The following is a 26,164-nucleotide window of genomic DNA, read 5'->3' as shown; positions in this document are numbered from 1 at the left end:
GTTTATTAACAGCTAAACTAGTATATACAATACAGAACAAACTACTGACAGAACCTTTGTCTAGGGTGTTATAGTTGCAGAGTAACCAGGACTTCTAGTCACATGACTACATCTGATACTTAGCTCATTAACATGCTGAGTTCTTAAAGGGACATCACTCTTAAGACATCATACAACATCACTTTTCTTTCCAAAGATAAGTCTTGTATGCTACAAGTAAAAACATGTAAAATTGAATATCAAAATTATTCATATGGGATACAGGTTATAAAATTTACAAATTAGAACATTACAGCGCAGTACAGGCCCTTCGGCCCTCGATGTACACTATTCCATTTTCATCCATATGTCTATCCAATGACCACTTAAATGCCCTTAAAGTTGGCGAGTCTACTACTGCTGCAGGCAGGGCGTTCCACGCCCCTACTACTCTCTGAGTAAAGAAACTACCTCTGACATCTGTCCTATATCTATCACCCCTCAACTTAAAGCTATGTCCCCTCGTGTTTGCCATCACCATCCGAAGAAAAAGACTCTCACTAGCCACCCTATCTAACCCTCTGATTATCTTATATGAGAGTTTCTGGCACCTGATTTACCATATCAGGGCAACCTGCTATGATGACTCTCCACAGTGCCTTCACTTGTGGGTCATTGGCTGTTTCTGATTGTGGTTGGTCACATTTGTGCTGACCAAAACATCCAAGACATCTCTGTAGATCTTCCTTGTCTTATGAGGTTGGCATATGCCTTACACCTTCATCTTTGCCTTGGTCAGGACGGATTCCGCAACCTGAATAGATGGAGCCAAAGAAATCGATCTGACTTACGTTCACCTGGCACTTCTTGCTGTTAAAAACAAGCCCTTCGTGACGAACTACTGCCATCAGTGAATGAAGATTTCGATCATAATTGGTTTTGCCCATTACTGCAATATCATTGGTAATACATACACATCCAGGCACATTTTGTATAATTCTAACCATATGCTGCTAAAACATATCTTCACTGACAGATATGCCAAAGATTAATCTCTGGAAACAATATCTTCCAAATAGTGTTCTGAAGATGGTGATTTCCTGAGATTCCTTAGCTAGGTGTACCTTCCAATATCCATGTTTAGCATCCAACCTGGAGAAGAATTTGGCTCCTGTGAACTTGGGATTCAATTCTAGTGTTGGAATTTGTGGGGGCACCTCTTTAGGGAGAGGTTTAGATGCCTCGGATCTAGACATACCCTGATTGCTCCCTCCTTCTTTAGTACATACGTAATTGAGCTGCACCAGTCTGTGTGCTCATGCACACAACAGGTGATACCATTGCATTCCATGTCATCCAACTCACACTTAAGCATTTTTTGTATGTGCACGCTGCACTTTCTGGGAGGGTCAATTGAAGGAATTGCATCCTCTCTGAGGTGCAGAACGCCATTGCCTTTGAAATTTCCTATGGCGTTGAACTTGTCTGGGTACATTTGTTGTAGGTCATGGACTGACTCAATGCAGGTACCCTTGGTCTCTTCTTCTGTAATGGGTACCTTGGTGACCTCGTGGATAGTCACAATGTTGAGGTCATTACACGCTGGTAGTCCTGCCACTGCTGGTCCGCTCGTGTCTACCAGGTAAAGTATTTGTGGTTTCCATGCCAACCTGCCATAGCTGCATTGCATTGTTAGTGTGCCACTGTAGTTAACTTTACAGTTGTCAGTTGCATCATTAATTTCCAATGGTTTCACTACATATCCTTCAGGATTTGGACTGGTAGGATATTTGCACTAGCTCCGATGTCAATCTTAATCCTGAGTGTGTGTTTGCCAACTTTCTTTGGGCACATGATGTTAATAGTAGCAAAAGCTTCCAGTTGTTTGACTTCAACACATTGTACAAGGAATGTGAAAAGCCTGCTCATCTTCTGGCCGAGAATTGCTGTACTCTGAGCCTAGTCTTGAGTCTATTTCGCTGTGGACATTGTGTATCGGCTTGCATTTACGCAAGTCTCTAGTGATCTCCTAGTCGGTGCTGCCTTGTTACTTTGCCTGTGTTCTGCTTGACTGTGTCCTGCTCTGACTCCTGGCTGTGTATTTGGAGCTAGAATTCTTGCATAGGCAGGTTCAGTGTCCTTTTGCACTGCATGCCTTGCACAGGTCTTGAAATGCAGGACATATTTGCAGTGAGTGGGACAAACCACACTTACCACACAGCTTGCTTGCTTTTCGCGACCTGGTTATCATGCCAATACTGTATGCTGCACCTAGTACTTGCAGATGCTGTTGTCCAGCTACAATGGTTTTGTATTTCCTGCCATCTTCTAGCAACGCATCAATGCTGCAACCTTTCTTTTTCCCCAAGAGGCCTTTTTGAAATGCTTCAATAGGTGTTGAGACAATCACCAGCTCCATTATTCGCTCCAACAGTTCAGTTTCTGAAAAATTGCATTCATTGCCCTTACTATGGCATCTACTGATGAATTGATCTATTGATTCCTGTGGCTGTTGCCTGTAGGACACCAATTCCAGGCAGTGAATTCTAAAATTCACTCTTATCTGGAGCTGATATTCTAGCACTTTCCATATTTTTGTGGGATCTTTCTGGTCCTCTTCAGATAAGCCAGAGGTATTGATTCTGTGTAACCTCTCATTTCCAACTGCTATCAGTATTTTCACAGCCTGCTTCTCTGGTTCTACAACCGCTTGGTCTGTGATGCAAAACTGCATTCTTTGGTTAAAAAGTTTGAAGTTGGATAGGTTATCAATGGCCTTCCAGTTCATGCTGGGAAATTTGATATTCATCTTTCTGCTGTTCTTTTGCTTTCTGCTCTATATTTAAATTTGTACAGCTTTGTGCGTGCCTTCAGCAGTGTTCTTATCATGACTTTTCTATTTGTAGTTTGAAACTGGTTTTAAAACTTGTTCTATTAACTCTGTGCTGTTCCGCCTTTAAGAAATTCTCTTTTATTTAGACGAGTTGATTTGATGGAGAGTAACAGGCACTTGACAGTGTTCACTGTTTATTTTGCTTTCAGCACTTCAGCTTGTATGATTACACAGCTGTTTGATAGGCAGTTCAAGGGTTTTCCCCTTTGCTTTTTTTTGTGAGAGTTTATTTATGTTCTTCACGCTTGACTGATTTAATGATTTTTTCCAGCTTTGGCTGGAGACTGTTGTGTTTCGGGTCTCCGCACTTTTTTTTGGGTGCCTCCTGTAATGGCACCGACCTTGATCAGCCTGAGAGAGGAATTGGGTTTTCCCCATTTTTTTTCTCACACCCACCAAGCTTTTTTAAAAAAAATCAATTTTTAAAGCACTGCAAAGCTTTTTTTTAAACCAGGTTTCCTTGACTATCAGCACAATGACTCACCCGATCACAGGAAATGATCTGCATCCTGTCATTCAGTGCTCTGTCTCCCACAGCTGGAGGTAAGTTTTTTCTTCTTTCCCCTGTTTGGGCCAGTTTAAACTTTCTTTCTTTTGATGTAGGAAGGGTCGCTTTCACAGCTGTTTTACTCATGGTCTTCAAGCTTAGATCTTGTCTTTTCACCACGCTGCTACCATATTGTGAGTTTCGTTGTGTTATCTTAAGCAACACAAAGAGGTGCATGGATTCTAGTTCGTTGAAGATCTCTAGAAGGTTTATTAACAGTTAAACTGGTATATACAATACAGAGCAAACTATTTACAGAACCTTTGGCTAGGGTGTTACAGTTGCAGAGTGACTATGGCTTCTAGTCACATGACTACATCCTGGTACTTAGCTCATTAACATACTGAGTTCTTAAAGAGGCATCACTCTTAAGATGACCATACAACACCAGTCCAGAGACTTGAACACATAATCTAAATTGACAATTCAATGTAGTACTGAGAGATCTTTTGCATGTAATTTTAAACTTCACTTTTAGGTTATGTAAATGAATCCATTACACAATGGCACTTTGAGAAGCAGGGGATTTAAATTTGCATGGTTTGGCTTTCTGAAAGTAATATTTGCTTCATTTGAGAGAAATTTATTCATTGTGAGCTAAGTTATTTGTTAAACATCCGAACAGAATGTGTTCAATATTGTTGGGGGTATGGAAGGAAAAGATTTAATGGCATCCCTCCAATCAAAGCACATATTGGAATAGTTGACTTACTTGCATGCTCAGCAGTGGGCTGTCTGTCTTTAACCAGTTTGATTGGCGCTCAACTGGCAAATCCACCATCAGAGAGAGCTGGGGGAAGGTCAGAGTCATGCTGTTGACTCCCTGTCCAGCTAAAATACGAACAAAAGGAGCATGTGGTCTGACAAAGCCTAATAGAAGCTGGCAGGAAAGCCAGTCCTAGAGAGTGAGGCTGATCTTTTTCAGGTGAGAGCCAACCAGTTTTGGAGAATCTGATGGTCAGGAGTGTGCATTTGGCCCAATTAAAGGGCAGTGAAGCTGAGATTTACTATAAATGTTCACTTACTGTTTAAAAGAAATTAACTAGTTTTATGTTTTATAATTGGCTTTATCTCACTAAAGTGTTAATCATCTCACCTTTCAAAAGATTGGAGTTGCAAAGGTGGCACATGTAAGATTTCAATAGCTAGTCCATATAAAAGAAAGACTTGCTTTTATGTGGTGTCTTTCATGACCTCAAGATTTCCCAAAGTGCTTTACAGCCAATTAAGTACTTTTGAAGTGTAGTCACTGTTGTAATGCAGAAAACTCAGCAGCCAATCTGCTCACAGCAAGGTCCCACAAACAGCAATGCGATAATAGCCAGATAGTAGTGAAACAATTCATTGTTATGGCCTCCTCCCAAGATATACTATCTTAGGGATCAATATTGGCTAGTAAAGGCAAACATCTGATTATGAAGAATGCAGGGCCCGCTTCCAGAAAGGACCGGTCGCATTGACTTGAGAAAATGTGTAACAAGTGCCTTTACCAAGAAAACCTAGATTACCAGGTGACAACATAACTTTTTGTAAGACATCGGACTCATCAACAAATGAGTAAAATTACGAGCTAGAAATCCTCAGTTCACGTAACTAAGTTTGTGACTCAGTCAGCCTTGGCGATCCAATGACCTACAAGTAGGCTTACATTATCAACTCAGGAAAATCTGAAAAAAATTCATTTTAAAACGCAAAATTTCCTCAAAAGAGCTTAAAAGTGATGACCTTGAAATTGCAATTGCCACAACGGGTGCCATTTCGGGTTCAAAAATTCCATCTGCGCTGGACATGACCACTTCTGGTGCTGGCTGCGTCAGACACCATTTTGGATAGGTCATTAGCACGGGTGCCAGGAGTGTGCGCGGATGTATGCAGAGTAGGCAGATTATGACGTCGGTCAGTGTGAGCTCAATGCTCCAGCTAACGCCCTCTCTTAACCCCCAACAGATGAACATGCATTCAGCAGCAGGAAGGCCCCCTCTGCTGTCACACCATCAGCTCTTTCTAAAGGATTATCAACCACTTTCTGGTTAGTTGCTGACTGACTTGTACTGGCTGTCAGAGTTGGTAGATAGAAATGCTTGGTGGTTCATACTGCCACTTAAAGTTGGTGAAGTCTACGGGAGTAGTGTGGCATGTGGAGAGGTCTTGGTTTGCACTTCAAGGGTTCTGCTCACTTGCTCCCAGTCACAGCTGCTGTCATTTCCATCCCCCTTGGAGTGATAAAGCAAAGCTTCCACTGCCTGGACTACTCTGAAGGAGTACTGCTGTACCCTCCAGATTTGGCATGGTCTGCTGCATCAGGTACAACCTAGTCATCATGATAGTCCTTACTATCAGGTATGCAATGAGCAGCTGAGGAGGAGGACGACGAGGAAGAGGAAGGGGAGGATGGGGAAGGAAGGAAGCAACCAACACATCCCCTCTCCAGCTGGGCTGTCGGTGATCAGGTTATCCGACTGCGGTACCAGTGAATGCAACCCCAATTCCCCATTCAGTAACAGTTACACACCTGACCTTGCCTCTGTTACTGACCCTCACAGCATCCTCTTGGCCACAATGCTGAAGTAAAAGCCACCACACAACAAACATTCCAAATCAACTTAATCAATCAAGCCATCCAACATTCAATACAAAAGTCAACTAATCATACTTGTGCATTCCCTTAGTGCCTGCCTTCTGTGTGTCTTTGCCTGTCCTAGTGCTCCGACAAAGTGCTAACCAAGTGGCTACAGCATTTTTGTTGGAAAGCTGCTGACTTTCAGTGGAGGAGAGGGCAGATGACCTTGCAGAATGACCTCAAGCAGCTCTGGGCCTAGAAGGTCCAGCTTTGGACTACAACATCTCACCATGGGTGGCAGCAGTCTGGGCTGGTTGGTTGACTGGCAAAATAAGGGCACTAGCAGTCTAGCAGGGGTGAGAGGGGAAATGCTGTCATCCTGAGAGAGGTCAGCTGGTTCATGCTCCATGATGCTACTGACATCCCAGGGCAGCGCCTTAGCAATCCTCGACATGTGTTGGCTAGACTACTGTGAGACCCTGCAAGCCCCTTTGAACACTAGTATCCACAGCCATGATGGCAACAAGCTGAGTTTGGATGACTTCAGTCTGAGCTTCCACGGCAGCACTCAAGCAGTGTGTGTCTTCTGCTTGTGCTACAATGGAAGATTAGACAGTGACCATCAGATGCTGCATCATGCTTGGGCCAGCAAGTGTTCTCATGGAGTTGGCCACCACTTCCACTCTGGAAAGCATGGGCTCCAAGCTCTTCGCAAAGCTGTGTGAAAGGTTGGTCCCAGACTCCTCCGTGCTTCTTGACAGTTGTGGCAGGCCTGCCAATGTACCATTCATTGTGCATACCCATCAGCCTTTTTCTGTATGCCGCCGCATCCAGGTCCTCAAGTGAGACCTCTGCAGCAGAACTTGTGTACGACCATGCTCTCCAGTGAGCTGGCACCTGCCCTTTTTTCCTGCTCTGGCTGCAGGCCACTCATGCCCAATGTCACACCATGTGCAGACGCAACCTCAAAGCACATGCAGTGTCAGTAAGTAAGCTGGTGACTGTGAGAGTGAGAGCAAGTGATGGTGTGTCTTCTTCATCAGTCTCTTCTTCCTCTTCCACTTCATGCTTCTGCACCACTGCTTGACCAGGTGGCAGTTCTTGGGTATCTGAAAGGAAAAAGACTCAAGGGTAGGGTTGCAGTGAGGGAAGTGGGGAAGCAAGAGGTGCATCCTTAAACCATCTGCAAAAGAGATCAGAAGAGATTGTGGGATGAGGGAAAAATTGGATGTGAGAAGGAAGATTGATATGAGCATAGCAGCATATTCAATGCTTTCAGCTCTGCCACTGGCTACGGCCTAAGTTATGGCTGCTTCAGTGACACGAGTACTGCATTCTCCTTTGAGGTAAGGACATAAAGTCATTAGAAAGAGAGAAAAGAGAGAGAGAGTGAAGTGTGTCAGTAAATGTAGTGCCATGTCTTTGGGTGATGTGGCTCTCATGGTTGAATAGCTGGTGGTATGTGCAAGCTGTGAGATGTGGGTGTGAGCCTTGCAGCATTGCAAAGCAGTGTGAGGGTAAGGTGAATGTATAAATCTGAGGTATCATGGTGGATAGAGATTGTTGGTAGGTGAGTGAAAGGGTAGTGGTGAATTGAGCATTGTCTGAGGCTAGTGGTTCAGTTGTAAGGGTAAGGATGCATTCACTGACCTTGACCATTTGTGTGAAGTCATTGATCTTCTTATGGCACTGCATCCAGGTCCTCTGTGCTACACTGCTCGCTTTGACCGCAATGGCTATCTGATCCAACTGCTTTCACTGAAGGCCCGCCATGTAGAGGACCTCTCTTTCTCATCTAAGGTCTCCAGGGCTGCCTCAGAGAACCTTGGAGCAGACTCTGCCTCATTGTGCCATTCTTCTTTCTTTTCCAGGTCAAACTCACTCTTAGAATGACTTCCAGAACATGCTCTAATCAAAATGCACCTCCCTTTAAGAGGTGTAGTTGGTTTTAAGTAGCGCTGGCTAGCCTGAACTTTTGCTTGCCTCTCACAATTTCATGTCCACTGCTCAGACTTGCAGCCACTCAATGGCACGCTTAATGCTGGCTGCACACTGCAATCATGTAGATGAGCCGTCAGCACCATGTTTGCGTGCGGCCTGCATCAAAAGCAATGGGCGTGGTCTATAATCACACATCGCAATCCCCGTGCCTGTTTTCAGGCCTTATCGAATTACACAGTCATAAATGCGCGGAATCTGTATGCAAACACATCTGTTTGTGCTATTTTAATGGTAGCATTAACCTATTGAAAACAAATGATTTAATACTATGTTTAAAAGGGCAGGCAGAGGAGTTTCACTGAATTGTTCATAGGTTAATGTCACACAGTATAATGTCAAGGTACATATCATAATTCAGCTACTTCACAAGAAAAGGAAGTTTTACTTTAAGATAAAACAACCAAAACCTACTGTGGTGAGTTCTTTATGTTGTCTGATGCAACATAAATGGGATGTGAGTCTAGTTATGATGAAAATCTCAAACAGGTTTATTACAGCTAAACTATTCTATACAGTACAGAACAAACTATTTACAGAACATTCCTCTGGGTGTTGCAGTTGCAGAGTGACTCCAGCTTGTGGTCACGGCTGCATCCTGGTGCTTAGCTCATTAGCATATTGAGTTCTTAAAGGGACATCACTCTTAAGGCGATCATACAACATCCCCTTTCTTTCCAAAGATAGGTCTCGAATGCTACAAGTAAAAACACATAAAATTAGATAACATCAAAATTATTTACACAGGGATAGATATTATAAACTTTACATGTGCAGAAGCTTAAAAGTTCATGTATCATTCTGGTAGTTTGACAACTCTTGCTCAGGGAATTTTCATCTTTTCTTTTACTGTTATTTCTGAAGTTTCCCCCTCTCTGTATTCAGTTTCTGTTGCTCTGCCTTCAGCCTGCTAATATATTCTGTTGCTCAAGATGACCACTTTTGAGGCCTTGTCATTCTTGGAAGGTTCCGACACCTCATCTCGATTAACCAACAGACAATACTTTAACTCATTCCTCCTCTGCCTCCTCAGAACATTGTGTGTCCATTGCCTCTCCTCATCCTCCGTGTCTGAAGGTCTTGGTCTCAAGGTTGAGGACTTGTTGGGGGAGGAGTGCTTGGCCTCATGGAGATACCTGTCTGTTCTGGCTTGTTGTGTTGTTGACAGTTCTGTGGAGAACAGAGGTGAAGGCATGGCATAGATTTCCAGACTGCACCATTTGATGCTGGCCAGAGTCTGCGATAGGGATCTGGTCCTTGGAGATTTCCCCTTGGCAATGCTCCCCACCGCTAGCCTTTGCTTCTCAGTAGTGACAACATCAATCTTGTCTTCTGAATCGCTGGAATGCGAGGAAACACTGCCTGTTCACAAAGAACTTTCACCATCTGAGTTTGGATCTTTATTCTCTTAGTGTGGCATCTCTGAGAAGGGGCTGATACTTTGCAAACCAGAACCATTGAGATCCTGGAGGAACTGTGACTCAATGAGGATACCCTTCTTCTCTTCTGCTGTAATTGACACCTTGGTGACCTCGTGGATAGTTATGATGTTGAGGTCCTTACATGCTGGTAGTCCTGGCACAACTGGTCTGCTCGTGTCTACAGCTAAAATATTCCTAGTTTCCATGTTGACTTGCCATAGCTGCATTGCATTGTCAGTGTGCCACTGCAAGGGATGTTGATTTCCAGTGACTCCGGTACATATCTTTCAGGATTTGGACTGGTAGGTTATTTGCACTGGGTCTGGTGTCAGTCTTAACCCTGAGTGTATGCTTACCAGCTTTCTTTGGGCACATGATGTTCATAATGGCGAAAGCCTCCAGTTGTTTGACTTTATCAGCATGATGGGCTGGATTTTACCAGCCCCCCCTGACATCAGGGGTCTTGGCGGGGGGGGGGGGGGGGGGGTGTCTGGAAAATATCTCCAGGAGATTCCCGCCTCAGGCCTAGACGGTGGGAAGACCCCTCCCCATGTTACCAGCGGCGGCGAGGCCTCGTGGCGGTCACCCCCATTACTCGGCGGTGAAACCATAATTTAAATATTTAAATAAATGGTAACGAATGAATAAATATTTACCTTATTGTGACGGCTGTCCCGCTCCGACATTCAGGCCGGTTGCTGGAACTCCCATGCCTTCGTATCTGCATTCGGAACACTGGTGGGGAGGGGGAAGAGTGAAGTTTTCAGGGTGGGAGGAAGGGGAGCCTTTGGTTGAGGGAATGGTGGGAAGGGGCTGAGGGTCAAAGTTAATCAAGTTCGGGGGGAAAGTTTGGGATCGGAAGAAAATTTTTTTGGGGGCGAGAGAGCAATTGATAAAGTGATTCGTCATTGGGGGAGGTGGGATTTAAACTGTGAATAAATTTTTATGTTTACTTTTCTCTCTCCTTTCACTTTAAATATTGAAATGATGCAGAAGGGCGTGAAGCCCTTTAAAAATGGTGCTGGTGCCTGCGCAGTGGCGCCGCAGGTCGTTGCCAGGGATGGAGCACCTGCCCCCTCTACATCATCGCGGCGGGTGTTCCGCCCCCTCCATGTCGCATGTGTGCCGCACCGTTTCTGAAGCTCACCGCTGGTTGGAAAAATTCAGTCCGATGTGTCACGTTCACAAAATGAAACGTCTGTTCATCTTTTGACTGAGTATTGCTTCTCTCCAAGTTTTGTCTCAGGTCTGCTTCACCGTGGACTTTGTGTATCGACTCACATTTGCACAGGTCTCTGGTGCACTCCTTGCTGCCGATGCCCTGTTGCTGCGCCTGCCTTCTGTTTGTTCTAATTATCTGTGTCTTCCTGTGACTTCTGGCCACATCTTTGGAACCAGATTTCTTGCATAGGCGACCCCAGTGTCCTTTTGCACTACTCGCCTTGCTCAAGTCTTGAAATGCGGGGCAACTTCGCGGTAAGTGGGACCAACCTGGTTGTCATGTAGATACTGTTGGCTGAACCTAGCGCTTGCAGGTGCTGTTGTCCAGCTACAGTGGCTTTATATTTCCTGCCATCTTCTAGCAGTGCATCAATGCTGTGACCTTTCTTTTTCCCCAAGAGGTCTTTCTGAAATGCTTCAATGGGTGTTGAGACAATCACCAGCTCCGTTAGTCGCTTTGACAGCTCAGTTTCTGAAAAATCATATTTGTTGCCCTTACTACGGCATCTACTGACAAACTGGTTGAATGATTCCCATGGCTGCTGCCTGTAGGACATCAATTCCAGGTGGTGAATTCGAAAATTCACTCTTACTCGGAGCTGTTCATCTAGCACTTTCCATATGTTTGTGAGATCTTCTGGTCCTCTTCAGATAGGCCAGAGGTATTGATTCTGCGTAATCCTTCATTTCCAACTGCTATCAATAATTTTACAGCCTGCTTCTCTGGTTCTGCAATTACTTGGTCTGTGCAGCATAACTGCATTTTCGGTTTGAAAAGTTGGAACACGGATAGGATAGTCATGGCCTTCCAATTCATGCTGGGAAATTTGGTATCCATCATCCTGCTGTTCTTTTGCTTAAAACTTGCTTTAAGATGTGTTCTATGACTCTGCACTGTTTCCCATTTAAGAAATTCTCTGTTATTTAGACTAGCTGCTTGGATTAAGAGGAGCAGGTGTTTGATAGTGTTCTGTGTTTATCTTCCTTGCAGCACTTAAGCTGGACTGTTTACACAGCTGTTCACTAGGCAGTTCAATTGCATTTTATTGCTAGAGTTTGTTTATGTTCTTCATGCCAGTTTGGTTTAATGGTATTTTATCGCTGTGGCTGTGTGACTGGAAGCTCTTCTTCATATTTGAGTGATTTAATGAGTTTTTTAAAACTATGGCTGTGTGCATGAGACTCTACAGTGATCGGGGTTTTCCACGCTTTTTGCACCAGGAGACTCCTCCTCTAAAGGCGCGACCTCTATCAGCCTGGGAGAGGAGTCGGGTCTTCCCCGTTTTTTGTTCTCGGAGTCTTTAGAGAAAAATCAATCTTTTGAGCACGTCAAAGCTTTTTTTTTAAACCAGTATCACTCAACCATTGGAACAATAACTCCCCCGATTTACTTGTAGCCTGTCATTCTGTGCTCTGTCTTCTACAGCTGGAGGTAGGTTCTTTTTTCTATCCACTATTTGGGCCAGTATTTCTCTTGAACTTTCTCTCTAGTGGTGGTAGGAATGGTCATTTTCAGAGCTGTTTTACCTATGGTCTTCAACTTAGACTTTGTCTTCTCACCACAGCTGCCACCATGTAATGAGTTTTTTATGTTGTCTGATGCAACATAAATGAGATTTGAGGAGTCCAGTTATGCTGAAGATCTCATATAGGTTTATTACAGCTAAACTATTATATACAGTACAGAACAAACTGTTTACAAAACCTTCATCTTGGTGTTACAGTTGCAGAGTGATTCCATATTGTGGTACTTAGCCTATTAACATACTAAGATCTTAAAGGGATATCACTCTTGAAGGCAATCATACAACACCTACTGCAATGGCAAAAATATATAGAGGCACTTTTACAAAATCATGTCCTGTGCCTCAACTACCAGGAGCACATAGTTAATACCTAAGGCATGATTTTCTCAATCTCAAGATGTCCCGAAGTGCTTTACAGCCACTGAAGTACTTTCTGAAGTCTTGGAATGTGGGGAAATGTGGCAGCCAATTTGTGCATAGCAAGGTCCCACAAGCAATGAGATAAGTGGCCAAATAATTTTTAAAAATATCTATTTTAAGTGATGTTGGTTGAGGGTTAAATATTGGGCTCCTCTTCTTCAAATAGTGCCATGCAACCTTCTACATCCATCTGAGATGGCATACAGAGCCCTCCTTTAAATTATTCCCAGGACAGCACCTCCAAAAATGCCACACTCCCTCAGTACTGCACTGAAGTGTCGGCCTACATTATTGCTCTAGCCCTGGAGCAGGATTTGAACCCATGCCTTGCAGATACAGAGGTGAGAGTACAATGTTGACCCAAGACAGGCACCTAATTGCACATAGAGTGATATTGCCCTATTAGATATTATAACTGGTGAAGAACACTCGAAGGTTTCCAATATTCATTTAACATCATTTTTGAAGATAAGAAAAAGCTTACTCTAAGTGTCATAGAAATACATCCAGGCATTGAATGCTAATATATATAGATCACTGTGCTGACTGTTAATTATGATAATGTAAACAGTGTTGTCAAAAAATAGATTTTGAGATATGGAGGGAATTTCTGTTTTTGTGATTCCCTCAGAATTTGGCATCGCTGTAAGTTTCTTAAGTTCATAAACACACTTCTGGAAGCTATCCTTTTGTCAAGCTCTCTCAGTAGCTGTCGAGATACTTCACCGAGTTCACTGGGATGGTACAGAAGCGGAGGAAGAGTGTGGTCTTGTCATTCTTCATGGCCAACTTTGTAAATAACGGCATAGAAATTGGATCTAGTTGCACCCATTTTATGGGCTGCCTCAGACAAATATTAGGGTCCTCACACACGTAATTGAGGGGTCTGATGCTTGCTTTCGGTCCCCTTGCCGAAATTAGATTGTGATGGCCAGAGCAGGAGCTGAGCCTGCTCAGGTCTGGATTTCTTCAGCATTCCTGTGGCCTTAGTAGCAGTCACCAACAAAAGGTAATTATAAAAAAAAAATGCCTAAAATCACTCTTGTGGTGTCAAGAGTAACAGACAACAGTATTCATGATTGTCCACATCCCCATTGTTGCTGCTTCACCCCTCCCTCCTCCTATGACATACATTCAGGCCTGTGAGGCAAGAGGCCCGTCAGTCATATTTTTGAAACAAGCCCAGAGGTGGCATTGCAAAACCTCCACTGATGTAATTATCATGGTGGCAAGTTAAATTGGCAGTTTTCATTATTCATGTGAGCATCGGAAAAAGTTGACTGGAATTACATGCAAATGTAAGATGGTTATTATATTATTTAGAAGCAGAAATATAAGCCGCAAAAGGTAAATTGTTCACAACTTAAAGTTTGACAAGGGATTTTTAAAAAAAATGTCATAACTGTTCCAGTGGAGTAGAAGTGCTTGCTTGAATTCACAATACTTGAGATGGGCTCACACCCCCTCCCCTCCATTACCATTTCACCCCTCCATGGGACTTATAATAATTTCCATAATTCTGTCCTAATTTTAAATGCTGTATTCCAAAAAGGTTTTGCACATGTACACAGAAGCAACCATTTAAATAACTTGTTACTTAAAACTTACAACTTAAAATTGACTATCTGGCATGTATAATTCCATTAAAATATTTCACAAACGTGATAGTTTACTATAAGTAAGGTAGGTTCCTGTATGCAACAATAACAGCTTGCATTTATATAGCACCTTTTATGTAGTAAAACATCCCAAGGCACTTAACAGGAGCGTTATCAAACAAAATTTGACACTGAGTCACCTAAGGAGATATTAGGGCAGATTACCAAAAGCTTGATCAAAGAGGTAGGTTTTAAGGAGCTTCTTAAAGGGGGAAAGAGAGAGATAGAGAGGCGGAGAGATTTAAGGATGAAATTCTAGAGTTTAGGGCCTCGGCAACTGAAGGCACGGCCGCCAATGGTGGAGCGGTTAAAATCAGGGATGCTCAAGAGGCCAGAATTGGAGGAGTACAGATATCTTGGAGTTTTGTGAAGCTGGATGAGATTACAGAGATAGGGAGGAGTGAGGCCATGGAGGGATTTGAAAATTGGGAATGAGAATTTTAAAATGAAGACGTTGCATAACCAGGAGCCACTTTACATCAATGAGCACAGGGTGGGATGATGGGTGAACAAGACACAAGCAGCAGAGTTTTGTATGAGCTCAAGTTTACAGAGGATAGTACATGGGTGGCTGGCCTGGAGTATATTCGAATAGTCAAGTCTAGAGGTTTCACAGTTTGATGCACCCAAGGAACAGCCTGACTATCCTCTTTATTTCTGTGTTTTGGTGGAACGTTTGGCGTAGATGAGTAAGACAAATTTGGCCTTAATTGCAAGAGGATTTGAGTTCAGGAGTAAAGAAATCTTGCTGCAATCATATAGAGCCTTGGTGAGACCGCACCTGGAGTAATGTGTACAGTTTTGGTCTCCTTACCTAAGGAAAGATATACTTGCCATAGAGGGAGAGCAAGGAAGGTTCTCCAGACTGATTCCTGGGATGGCGGGACTGTCCTATGAGGAGAGATTGAGGAGACTGGGCCTATATTCTCTAGAGTTTCGAAGAATGAGAGGTGATCTCATTGAAGCATACAGAATTCTTACAGGGCTTGACAGGGTTGATGCAGGAGGATCTTTCCCCTGGCTGGGTGTTCTAGAACCAGGAGACAGTATCAGCATAAAAGTATTTAGTACTGAGGTGAAGAGGAATTTCTTTACTCAAGGGCGGTGAATCTTTGGAATTCCCTGTTCTGAGGACTGTGGAGGCTCAGTCATTGAGTATATGCAAGACAGTGATCGATAGATTTCTAGATATTAAAGATATAAGGGGATATGGGGATAGTGCGGGAAAATGGCAGTGAGGCAGAAGATCAGCCATAATCTAGTTGAATGGTGGAGCGGGCTCAAAGGGCTGAATGGCCTACTCCTGCTCCTGTTTCCTATATTCCTATGTAAATTTCTTTTATTTTGATACAACAGGCTGCACTTTCATTAAGACAGGGCAGGTTTAAATCAAATAAAACAACTGAAATCAAATAGTAAGTTTTATTTATAGGAACATAGGAGCAGGAGTAGGCCATTCAGCCCATCGAACCTGCTCCGCCATTCAATACGATACGGCTGATCATCCACTTCAATGCCTTTTCCCCATGCTATCCCCATATCCCTTTATATCATTGGTATTTAAAAATCTGTTAATCTCTGCTTTAAACATACTAAATGACTGAGCTCCACAGCGTTCTGGGGTAACGAATTCCAAAGAGTTCACAACCCTCTGAGTGAAGAAATTTCTTCTCAACTCTGTCCGAAGTGACTACCCACTTATTTTCAAGTTGTGTCCCCTGGTTCTAGACTCAACAACCAGGGGAAACATCTTACCTGCATCTACCCTGTCTATCCCTTTAAGTATTTATAGTGGCATTTCAGCTAATACAACCAAATAAGTTACTTTTTTGAAGCCTCTTCAGATAAAGCAATTCATTTATTACAAAGAACCATGCAATCAAATCTGGTAATAATAATCTATAATAATATGCAGTTTTTGTCCGTTCGCACTTCTCTGTTTGATTGGTGGGTTGATTGGGTAGGCGGAGCCTGGCACACGCAAAGCAGGTGGGGTATGCGGAGGACTGGAGCATGTGATGCACATACGGCTGCCAATGGTTGGTGGCAGCAGCAATGGCGGTGGCGTGTTTATGGGGGGAAGGTGGAGAAAAAGAACAGCAGAAGATAAGGGGAATCCAATAACAAAGTTACTCTGGCTGGCGGGATTGGGGAGGAGGGGTGGATGGCATGGGAGGTAGGGGGTGGTGGCATGGGGGTGTTAGCATGTGATGGGAGAGGAACAGTGTGGCAGGTGGGATAGCATGGGAGGTGAACAGCATGGTGGGAGGGGATGGCATGGGAGGGAATAGCATGGTGGTGGAGGAAATGGCATGGGAGAGGATGGGGATGGCAGGGGGGAAAGCATGAGAAGGATGTATGGCATGGGAGGGAGGGGGTAACATGGGAGGAGGGGTGGCATGGGATTGGAATAATTTGGGAACAGGAGATGGTATGCAAGGGGTGGCATGAGAAGGATGGAATGGCATGGGAGTGGCGGTTGTGATGATGGAATTGGTTAAGTAGACTAATTTGACCGCAAATGTTTTGTGGGAATATGGTAGTACTACATATTCTCCTGCAGCCTATATACTTGGTGAAGGGGCGGAAGTTTTTTGGGGGGAGAGAGAAATAAATAAAAAGCGAGTGACGGGTAAAAAAGACAGAAATAGAGCGACAGATAGAATGAAGTAGTAAAAAGGAAGTAAACAAAAATTGTTATAAAGAAAATATTAAGATTCTAAAGGAATGTGAGAGAGGGGGAAGGGAGTGAGAGAAAGAGAGATTGCATCTGGAATTATACTCAGGTACTGCCATAAATGGTTGATCTATATCTACAAAGATAGCTCATGGTTATTTCTTTGTCTTAGCCCATTCCCTCTGAGAAAGCAAAATATATTCAGAACATAATGGTTGCCAACACCTACCAACTGGAAGAGATTTTCCCAGTAGTCTTGTGTCATGAGTCGAAAAAGTGACAGAAATGCCCAACTAAAGGTATCGTAACTGGTGTAGCCATAGTTTGGGTTTCTCCCAGCCTTGAAACACATATAACCCTCAGGACACCTCCTGGAAAAGTCAGCAAATAAACAATTAGAGGAGAATCAATACCATACAGTAATAACATGATAGCTATTATACAGCACTATCAACAAAGAAATAACACCCTTAAGACATCCCAAAGAATTTGACAATCACTGGTGATATGTTGGCAAATGCTGCACATAGCAAGCTCTTACAAACAATGAGAAAAATAAGCAGTTTCAGTGGAGACAGTTAAGGGACAAATTATGGTCAGGACACTGGGAAAACTCCTGCACTTCTTCAAATAGTACCATTGGATCTTTTCTATCCACTTGAACAGGCCAACAAGTTTGGCACTTCATCCAAAAAAACACCTCTTTACAAGGCCACAGCAGATGGAATTGAAGTTAGGAGTGGACTTCAAACTGGAACTTGTGAACTCAACCTGCCCCCTGGTTTGCCATACCCACAGGCCAACTGATCAATGTTTTGCTGTTTGATTTCTAGTTGGAACATGGAGATGTTTTAAAATTCAGCACATTTGCATCCAAGTTTAAAAATGTTACAAGAAGGAGGCAGATAACTATTGGAAACCACTCAATTATTGTTATGGTTCTATCATTATTCAGAGAGCTGTAGACCTGGCCCTCAATTGATTGCAGGTGGTAAAATGAAATTAAAACAATGCAGATATTTTATTTGATGTGTTAAGCCCCCAGAGTGAAGTAAGTACACTTCACAACTAGATCAACCATTCCCACTGCCTAACTAAAAAAGCTGGTGCCATACTCCTAAACAGGCAAGAGGAGATACAACAGTGATAAAATGAGTCTATCACAATAGTCCTGGACACAGCCCATTGATATTGAATACAGTAGGCCCCAACATTCCTGGAATGTGGGAGGGTACAAAATGGGCAGTTACCCACGTAGTCAGGATCAGGAATTTCAGGTGGAACTCAAATCCACCAGATTTCCATCCCAGTGGCCCAAATTCCAGCAGAGCCTACAACTGCTGAGAGCAGGAATAAATCCTGCACTGCACTTTAGGAAGGCCAAACAAGACTGCCAGAGATATATAAGAATCAATTAATTTGAGAGAGATTAATTATCCTTAAAAAAAACTGCCTCTTTTCTCCCTTAGGAACGTGCAAAAAAAATTAAGAGCTCTTATTTCTTCAGCCTGTTTATCTGGGTGTTGCCTCTGCAGGTATAAGCCACACAATTCGATTAATGAGGATGACCCTGTCTTACACTTTAGGACAAGGTCAATGTCAGGGAACTTTGGCAACTGGAAGTCCTGTCCTGTCACACATCCTGAGGCCCTGTCTTCCACTTCAGATGTGAAGGATCCATGACACAATTTGACAAAGTGCAGGGTGTTGTCCTGGCCAGCATTCATCCCTCAACCAAAACAGCTTAATTTTCTATTTATCTGGCTGCTGTGTTTGTCTACAAAAATAATAATAATTAATTGACTTATGAGTATGTACAAGACATTATATAAATCCAGTTTCTTTCTTTACTGTCCATACTGCTCAATACGGCTCAGTTATTTGCTGGTATATTTGGAAAAAAGTTAACTGGAAGCATTCTTGATGCTAACCACCACCTTGAAGCTAAACATGACCAAGACAATTACAACTTTTCTAAAATAATTTTAATTAGTGTGAGGTCACTCATACAAATAGGATGAAAAATATATTAAAAGCATGCCAAATCTCACAAATTAAAAGTACAATATTTATGCTGGCATATTCTCAGTTCTTATTGGTCAAATCTGAAAATATCATAGTCAGACCTCACTTGGCATCGAGGATCATCGCTCTTAGATTCAGTATCATATATGATCGAGCATCTATTGAATTCAACACCGAGTCATGTGTTGTCCCCAGATGCACCCAACAGCATGCCAAATATAATGTAGTATAGCTTCCCCCTACTCCAGTGAAGTCAAGATGGCCATCCCACTGAGTGTAAGGATTAGTGCTGCTCCCTTATGGTTGGAATTTTATTTATTAGGAAGTGAGAAAAAGCCACCAAGCCCATCAAGCCTGCTCCATTTATGATTATTCTATCATGGACTTCATTCCCACCTGTTTACCTTCTAAGGAACACTAAGAATTGATCTGCTCCACTCCTGGTGAAAACATAAATCCTCAATCCCTGTTTTCAACACCATCTATCTAACCAGTTAACTTTTAGGGTGCTGACTGATTCAGTCAAGTACCTTCATTGGGAGCCGGTCATCCCCAAAATGCACAGCTACCATTTCCACAATTTCATCAGCTGGATTTTACAGGCCGCCCAATGTTGGGGGTCATGGCGGGGGGCCTGAAAAATGGCTCCAGGAGAAGCCTGCCACAGGCCTCAATGCCGGGAAGGCCCGGCCCCATATTGCTGGTGGTGGCAAGGCCTCGTGGCAGCCCCCCTGCCACTCAGCGACGGGAGCAGTATTTACATAGTCAAAAAAATGCAAATTAATGAATTGACTACTTACTTGCTCCTGCCGTCTGTTCTGGTACCATATTGGTGGCGGCAGCCAGCACCTCTGTGCCTTTGGATGCGGGACACAGATTATGGGGTGTGGGAGGAGCAGGTATTTCAGTGCAGGAGTGGGGGAGCGGGCTCCAACTAATGTGTTTGGTGGAGGGGATGGTGGGAAGTGTTAAAGATAAATGTTTGTGAACTTTGTGGGGGGGGGGAGGTGGGGGGGGAAGGTCAGGTACACAAGGTAAGTATTTTGGGGGCGGCGAGGGCAAGGAATGAGTGTATGGTTATTGTGGGAGAGGGGTGGTGGGAGAGGGGCTGGAAACATGTATTTAACCTTTAAAAATAAATTTTAATGAACTATCTCTTTAAAACTTTCAATTGTAATGATGGGGCTTGAACCCATTGAACCCATTTAAAAATGGCGGCGGCGTCAGTGCCACATCATTGGGGAGAGGGCAGTCCACCCCGGCGATTTAAATGAGTCGCCGCGCTGAATAGCGCAGTGGCTCCATGACCGGTGGTTCGCACAGGTGGACCGCCATTTTGGAGCTCGCCTGTATCTTAACCTGCACAAGTCCCTCTCAATCATCACCCCTGTATTCACTGATCGCTCCTGGTTCCCCGTTTCCTCCAATTTAAAAATCGCACGGGTTTATCCTTTCCTATCTCTGTAACCTCCTCCAGCCTTCTAAGAACTCTGCGTGCCTCCAACTCTGAACTCTTGTGCACCCCACTTCCTTCATCCTACTATTGGCAGCTGTGCCTTCAGTTCTGGAATTCCATTGTAATATCTCTTCACTTCTCCATTTTCTCCTTTAAGATCCTCCTTAAAACCTACCTCTTTGACCAATATTTCAGTTACCACTCCTACTATTCCCTTCTTTGGCTCAGTGTCAATTTTTGTCCAATTACACTAATGGGCATACACACTATATATTGTTAAATCTAGAAAGGTAACTTCTTGCATCGTCCCTCTTGGCCTTTTGTAATTGCTCCTGTATGGGACAATCCCCCCTTATTCTCATAAAATTAGATGGGGGAGGGGTGCAGGAGAGGGGCAGTGAGGTCGATCAAGGACAGACCAGAGCAGTTTGTTGACAACTAATTTATGTAAAAATTGGAATTTTTCATAATCCAAACAACTTCAGGGTACATCTATCCTGATAAGTTCAATTTCATTTGATGTCTGTTAGTTGTCATTGTGTTCTGTCCTATTACTGTCAGGGTGACAGAATAACAATTGATTTTAATTGTAAGAGATGTTCAAAACCTACCCTGAAAGTTACTGTCACATTCTTTGGATCACTCATTAGAACGTTATACATTAATCTGGATAAAACACACTGGGATTGGATGGAGGTTCTGGGATTGGAACTGGATAATGAGAAAATATGCAAAGAAACTCACCACACGAGCACTGCCAAGAGAACATGGTAGTTACTAATTTTTGAGAGAAGCTGATCAGTCTGTTAAATATGTCTTGTTTCATTATCATCATCTTTACATTGACATGGTCACTGTGACTGCGACATTGAATATCTGACTCTAAAGCTTTAAGTCCCCATGATTGTTTTCTATATAATTCATGACGTTGTTAATGGGTCATTGGCAGAACCTTGAGCGTACTTTATAACCTGGAAACTACACTGAGATTATAAACAACAACAACTTGCATTTGTGTAACACCTTTAATGGAGTAAAATGTCCCAAGACACCTCACAGGTGCATTATCAAGCAAAATTTGACACTAAGCCACATAAGGAGATGTTAGAGCAGATGACCAGAGCTTCGTCAAAGAGGTAGATTTTAAGGAGCATCTTAAAGAGATGTAGAGAGGCAGAGAGGTTTAGGGAGGGAATTCTAGAGCTTGGGGCCCAAGCAGCTGAAGACACAACTGCCAATGTGGAGAGTTTAAAATTGGGGATATGAGAGGCCAGAATTGGAGAAGTGCAGATATCTTGAAGCGTTATAGGCTAGGGAGGTTCTAGAGATAGGGAGGAGTGAAACCATGGAGGGATTTGTAAACGAGGATGAGAATTTTAAAATCTTTAATTGGACAAAAGTTGACACCAAGCCAAAGAAGGAGATATTAGGAGTGGTAACAGAAGTCTCAATCAACAGACAAATGATTAATTTGTTCATACAAGAAAGAATTTGATTTTATGGGCACCTCATTACATCCTCAGCATCTCCAAAAGTACTTCACAGTCAACAAATTACTTCTGAAGTGCCGTCAACTAATTGGCACATGGTTAGATCCCACAAACAGTAGTTGAGATCAATGACAAAGTATTAAATTACACATAAGTTATTAGTCTGTATATTTTTCTTTCTTCAAATCATACAATGGGACCATTTACATCTAACTGAATGGAAGGACATGGCTGCATTTTAATGTCTCATCTGAAAGACAGCCTCTCTCATAATGCAGCATCCCTTAGCACGGCACTCAAATGTCAGACCAGATTATGTACTGAAATATACTGGAATATAATTTGAACAACAACCTTCAATTTGGAGGGCAAGAACACCAGCAGTTGAACCATGCCGACACAAAATAATATTACCCTGGCCACTATATAAGTCCTAACTTGTTTATTTGGAACAGGTTAAGGCCTCGGTTGAAATAGTGGATACTATATCATACGAACAGGTTAAGTAATTGACTGTGAATATAGCAATAGTAATTTCTAGGTTATTATCTCTCTGTTGTTGGGAACAGTGGATTGCCCACTGCCAGTTTGAATATTTTCTTTCTGAACAGTTGGGTGCACTTGATTAACCCTTCCCATGTATTCAGCAAATACAGTCTAACAAAGTAAAAGGTATTTTAAAAGTTTTTGCCTCAATTATCCCTTGAAATTCACTCTCTTATTAACATCCTACTGACAACTGGGTAGAGTAGAATAGCGGTTATGTTACTGGACTAGGAATTCAGAGGCCTGGAGTAATGACATGGAGACCTGAGTTTAAATGCCACCGGCTGGGAAATTTAAATTCAGATAATTAGATAAAATTGGAACAAAAAACTCGTATGAGTAATGGTGGCCATGAAACTACCAGATTGTTATAAAAACACATCAGGTTCACTAATGTCCTTTAGGGAAGGAATCTGCTACCAATATGTGACTCCAGGCCCACTGCAATGTGGTTGACTCTTAACTGCTCTCTGAAATGGCCCAGCAAGCCACTCAGTTGTACAAATCACTGTGAACTACTTAACAACACTGTGGGTGTACCTGCACCACCTTCTCAATGGTGAGTAGGGATGGGCAATAAATATGGCCTTGCCAGCGAGGCCCACATCTCATAAATGAATTAAAAATACATCACATTGGGCAGGGGTCCCTATCTTTGCTTTTTGGATGGAGTGGGCTGGCTGGACGCCCAATGCAAAGGTGAAGAAGTACCCACAAATTTGAGGCCAAAGCAGGTGAGCTGTGGCGAGCCAAACTGGTCAAAAGTCCCAAAGCAGCCCACCAGATTGAAGCCTCAAGAATGGGTTGGGACGGCCAGCAGCAAAATAAGTTATGGGGGTGGGTAGGTTGGCTGTGATTGCAGAGGGTGGGGATCCCAGATTATTTTTCTGTGGCCCTGCTCCTCCAGGCTCCACAAAAATAATTCAACATTTACCTTTACCAAGACGCTTTGTTTACATCGTGCCATAGAACTAGTCAGAGACTCCAACCAGTTCTGACCTAAAATGGCAAATGGGCTCTTATTTACATTATAGGACCCTGATTTCCATATTAAAAGAGGCCTACTCCCAGAAAGAGGCAAGCACTTCGAACACCTAGCACTAAGCCCCTTTCTACCTGGAGCCAGCTGCATCAGTGTTAACCAGGCAGTCAGGCTACTGATCACATTTTGAGTTCATTACTAGCCCACTAACACCAGACAAACACAGTGAAAATTGACCCCCGGGAGAGAAATGTTTAGGAACAAACTGAATAATTAGCAAGGGAAGTTTCATTTCCTCATTATAGTGTCTAGAATTAATGGGCAACTAGATTTGGTGGCTTGATTAAAAAACAAACTATACATAAAGTGTTAACATTGTTAACTTGTCCTTTATTGTTAACTATTTAAGTGTTTTAAATTTCTCTTCATGTTATACTATCACAGTCAAGAAAGAAAGGTTTGCATTTATATAGCGCCTTTCGAGATCTCAGGATGTCCTACAGTTAATCTTGTACCTTTGAAGTGTAGTCATTGTTGTAATGTAGGAAACGCTGTATCCAATTTGTGCACAGCAAGGTCCCACACACAGCAATGAGACAATGATTTGATAATTTGTTTTTAGTGATATTTGTTAAGGCAAAGATGTTGGGCAGGATGCCAGGGAAAACTCCCCTGCTCTCCTTCAAAATAGTGCCATGGGATCTTTTGCATCCTGATAAGAGGACAGACAGGAATGCTGAAAACGCTGTGCTCCCTCTGTACTAAACTGGAGTGTCAGCCCAGGGTCTGTGCTGAAGTCTCTGGAGTGGGACTATGAACCCACAGTCTTCTGATTCAGAGGCAAAAGAGATGGGCTGGTAAAATGGCAGCAGAAGGCGTCAGGAGGGGAGCTCGATGCCTTCCCGCTGCCATAGCATATTACCAGCAGCGGGCACCACAGCGGCATGGCGACCCACTAGGTAGCCAATTAGGCCAGTTAAGTGCCCAATTATGGGCTACCTCCCACCCTTACCGGCATTTAAGTGGTGTTGCGAGATACAGCTGCCACATGATAAATACTGGCAGCCTCTCACGGGTTCTCCTGTGGCTGTGGGGGGGGGGGGTGGGGGGAAGGGCTCACTCCTTTATGGCCGCTCTATGGCCATTGCAGGGGCCCCCCTGTGGCAATGACCACCCCGTGGCTATGGCGTCACTGATGATGGGTACACCCCACCCCACCCCACCCCCCCAGCACCATGCAGAAAAAAAACTGCCTTCTCTTCAAGGGTGCCTCAACATGCAGGTGCTCTCTTCTTTGTTCTGCAGTCTCAGTAGTGGCCACCTTTAATGGTAGCGCTGCTGATGCTCCGATGGGCCAGCAGTTCTGGGAAGGGGGCCACTGTCCTCAATTGGCTGCTGCCGGTAAAATGCTGCCCCAGAGTCCTACAGCCTGTCGGTGCAGAGTCGGGTCCCACTTTCGGTCCCAGCAGTGGGACCCGACCCGATGATAAAATTCAGCCCAAGGATGCTACCAACTGAGCCACGGCTGACAACAGACATTTAAAACAATTTGATGACTATGTTAAAATAGCACAGACAGGAATTTACCTCAAATGTGTTAATCAGCATGTTAAAAACAGCCCACAGAGGAAATTAAACTCCATTAATCCCCTTTATGTTATAAGGACATACTCCATAAACTTGCATACCAGATAGATTTATGGATAAAAGCAGGTGCTCGTGTCATATGTCAGTCATGTCATCCCCTGGCCTTTCTCTCCACAAAGATGGTGGGTCAAGCAGCAATTTATCAGTGCATTCCCGGCCATCAGCTGTTGTTTCACTCGTCCGGTGCTTAATATTTAAATAGTGACCCAGTGATAGACACAGCTTGAAGGTTTCTACAGACCAACAATGCAATTGTTATGGCTAGAATTGTAAAATAAGAGAAGGCAACGTACCCGGCATCTGTGCCATTCCCACACAGCAGAGCGTCAGCTGCACCTTCCAAAAAGTAATGGTTTGCTTGACATTGAAAAGAAACACACAAAACCTTTAGCGATTGTGACATTTAGGTCTGTACAGAATTCTCTCCCTGTTGTTAGAATCTCCCATTTAGCACATTTACTGCACCGAACTTTAACAGACAGAACTTACTGTTCAGAGTCTAATTTATCTTCATATTTAATTGGAGGTTATACTTACAGGTGTAGATTTGGGAATTGTGTGACCCAGCAGGTTACCTTTAAACCTTAGGACCAGGGTTTTACTCCTCTCTTAAGTGAAAAGAGACTGGATGACTGCAGTCTTGTTTCCACAATGCAAAACATGCCATTAACTTACAATAATTGGCAGAAAACCCACATGAATAGCCAATGTGGATAAGAGAGATGTTACCCAGTTATTGAAGTAAGGGGTGCTGAAACTGAGATTAACACACATTGTGGGGACAATTTAGCACCCACAATATTCTTGCCAGAGAATGATTGATGTTGACAGTGGTTGCCAAAAAGTCAGGGTGGGTGGGGAAGTCTATCCCCAATTCCTACGCACACACAAAAATCCCTTTAAAAAGAATTAAGGAAACAGGTTAGAAAAAGTATTCTATGGATTCAGTTTAATTATAATTGAGAATGACTTAAAGGGGGTCAATGCAAGACTTTAGATGAAATAAAATAATTGGGTTCAGCCTTTACAGTGGCAAGCCCCAGGTCGTGATTATGGCCCTGTAGTAGCAATATCATTTATGTTTATACATTTAATAGTCCAAACTTTCATGGAATTAA

At 43.2% G+C, this 26,164-nt stretch overlaps 1 protein-coding gene across 1 annotated transcript in view; it reads right to left on the bottom strand.

Annotated features, from left to right (window-relative positions):
* The window catches only part of LOC137348069 (sodium channel protein type 4 subunit alpha-like), a 178,158-nt gene that overhangs the window by 112,476 nt on the left and 39,518 nt on the right, over positions 1-26,164 (bottom strand). The window contains exons 7-8 of the mRNA XM_068013220.1: positions 25,340-25,403; positions 17,130-17,271 (exon numbers count right to left, since the gene is read on the bottom strand). Of these exons, the coding sequence (XP_067869321.1) occupies positions 17,130-17,271; positions 25,340-25,403 (206 nt within the window). The remainder of the gene's footprint in view (positions 1-17,129; positions 17,272-25,339; positions 25,404-26,164) is intronic.

The sequence above is a fragment of the Heterodontus francisci genome, chromosome 33, assembly GCF_036365525.1.
Source record: "Heterodontus francisci isolate sHetFra1 chromosome 33, sHetFra1.hap1, whole genome shotgun sequence".
NCBI lineage: Eukaryota > Metazoa > Chordata > Chondrichthyes > Heterodontiformes > Heterodontidae > Heterodontus > Heterodontus francisci.
The sequence above is the reverse complement of the archived record's forward strand: the minus strand, read 5'-3'. Positions and strand labels throughout refer to the sequence as shown.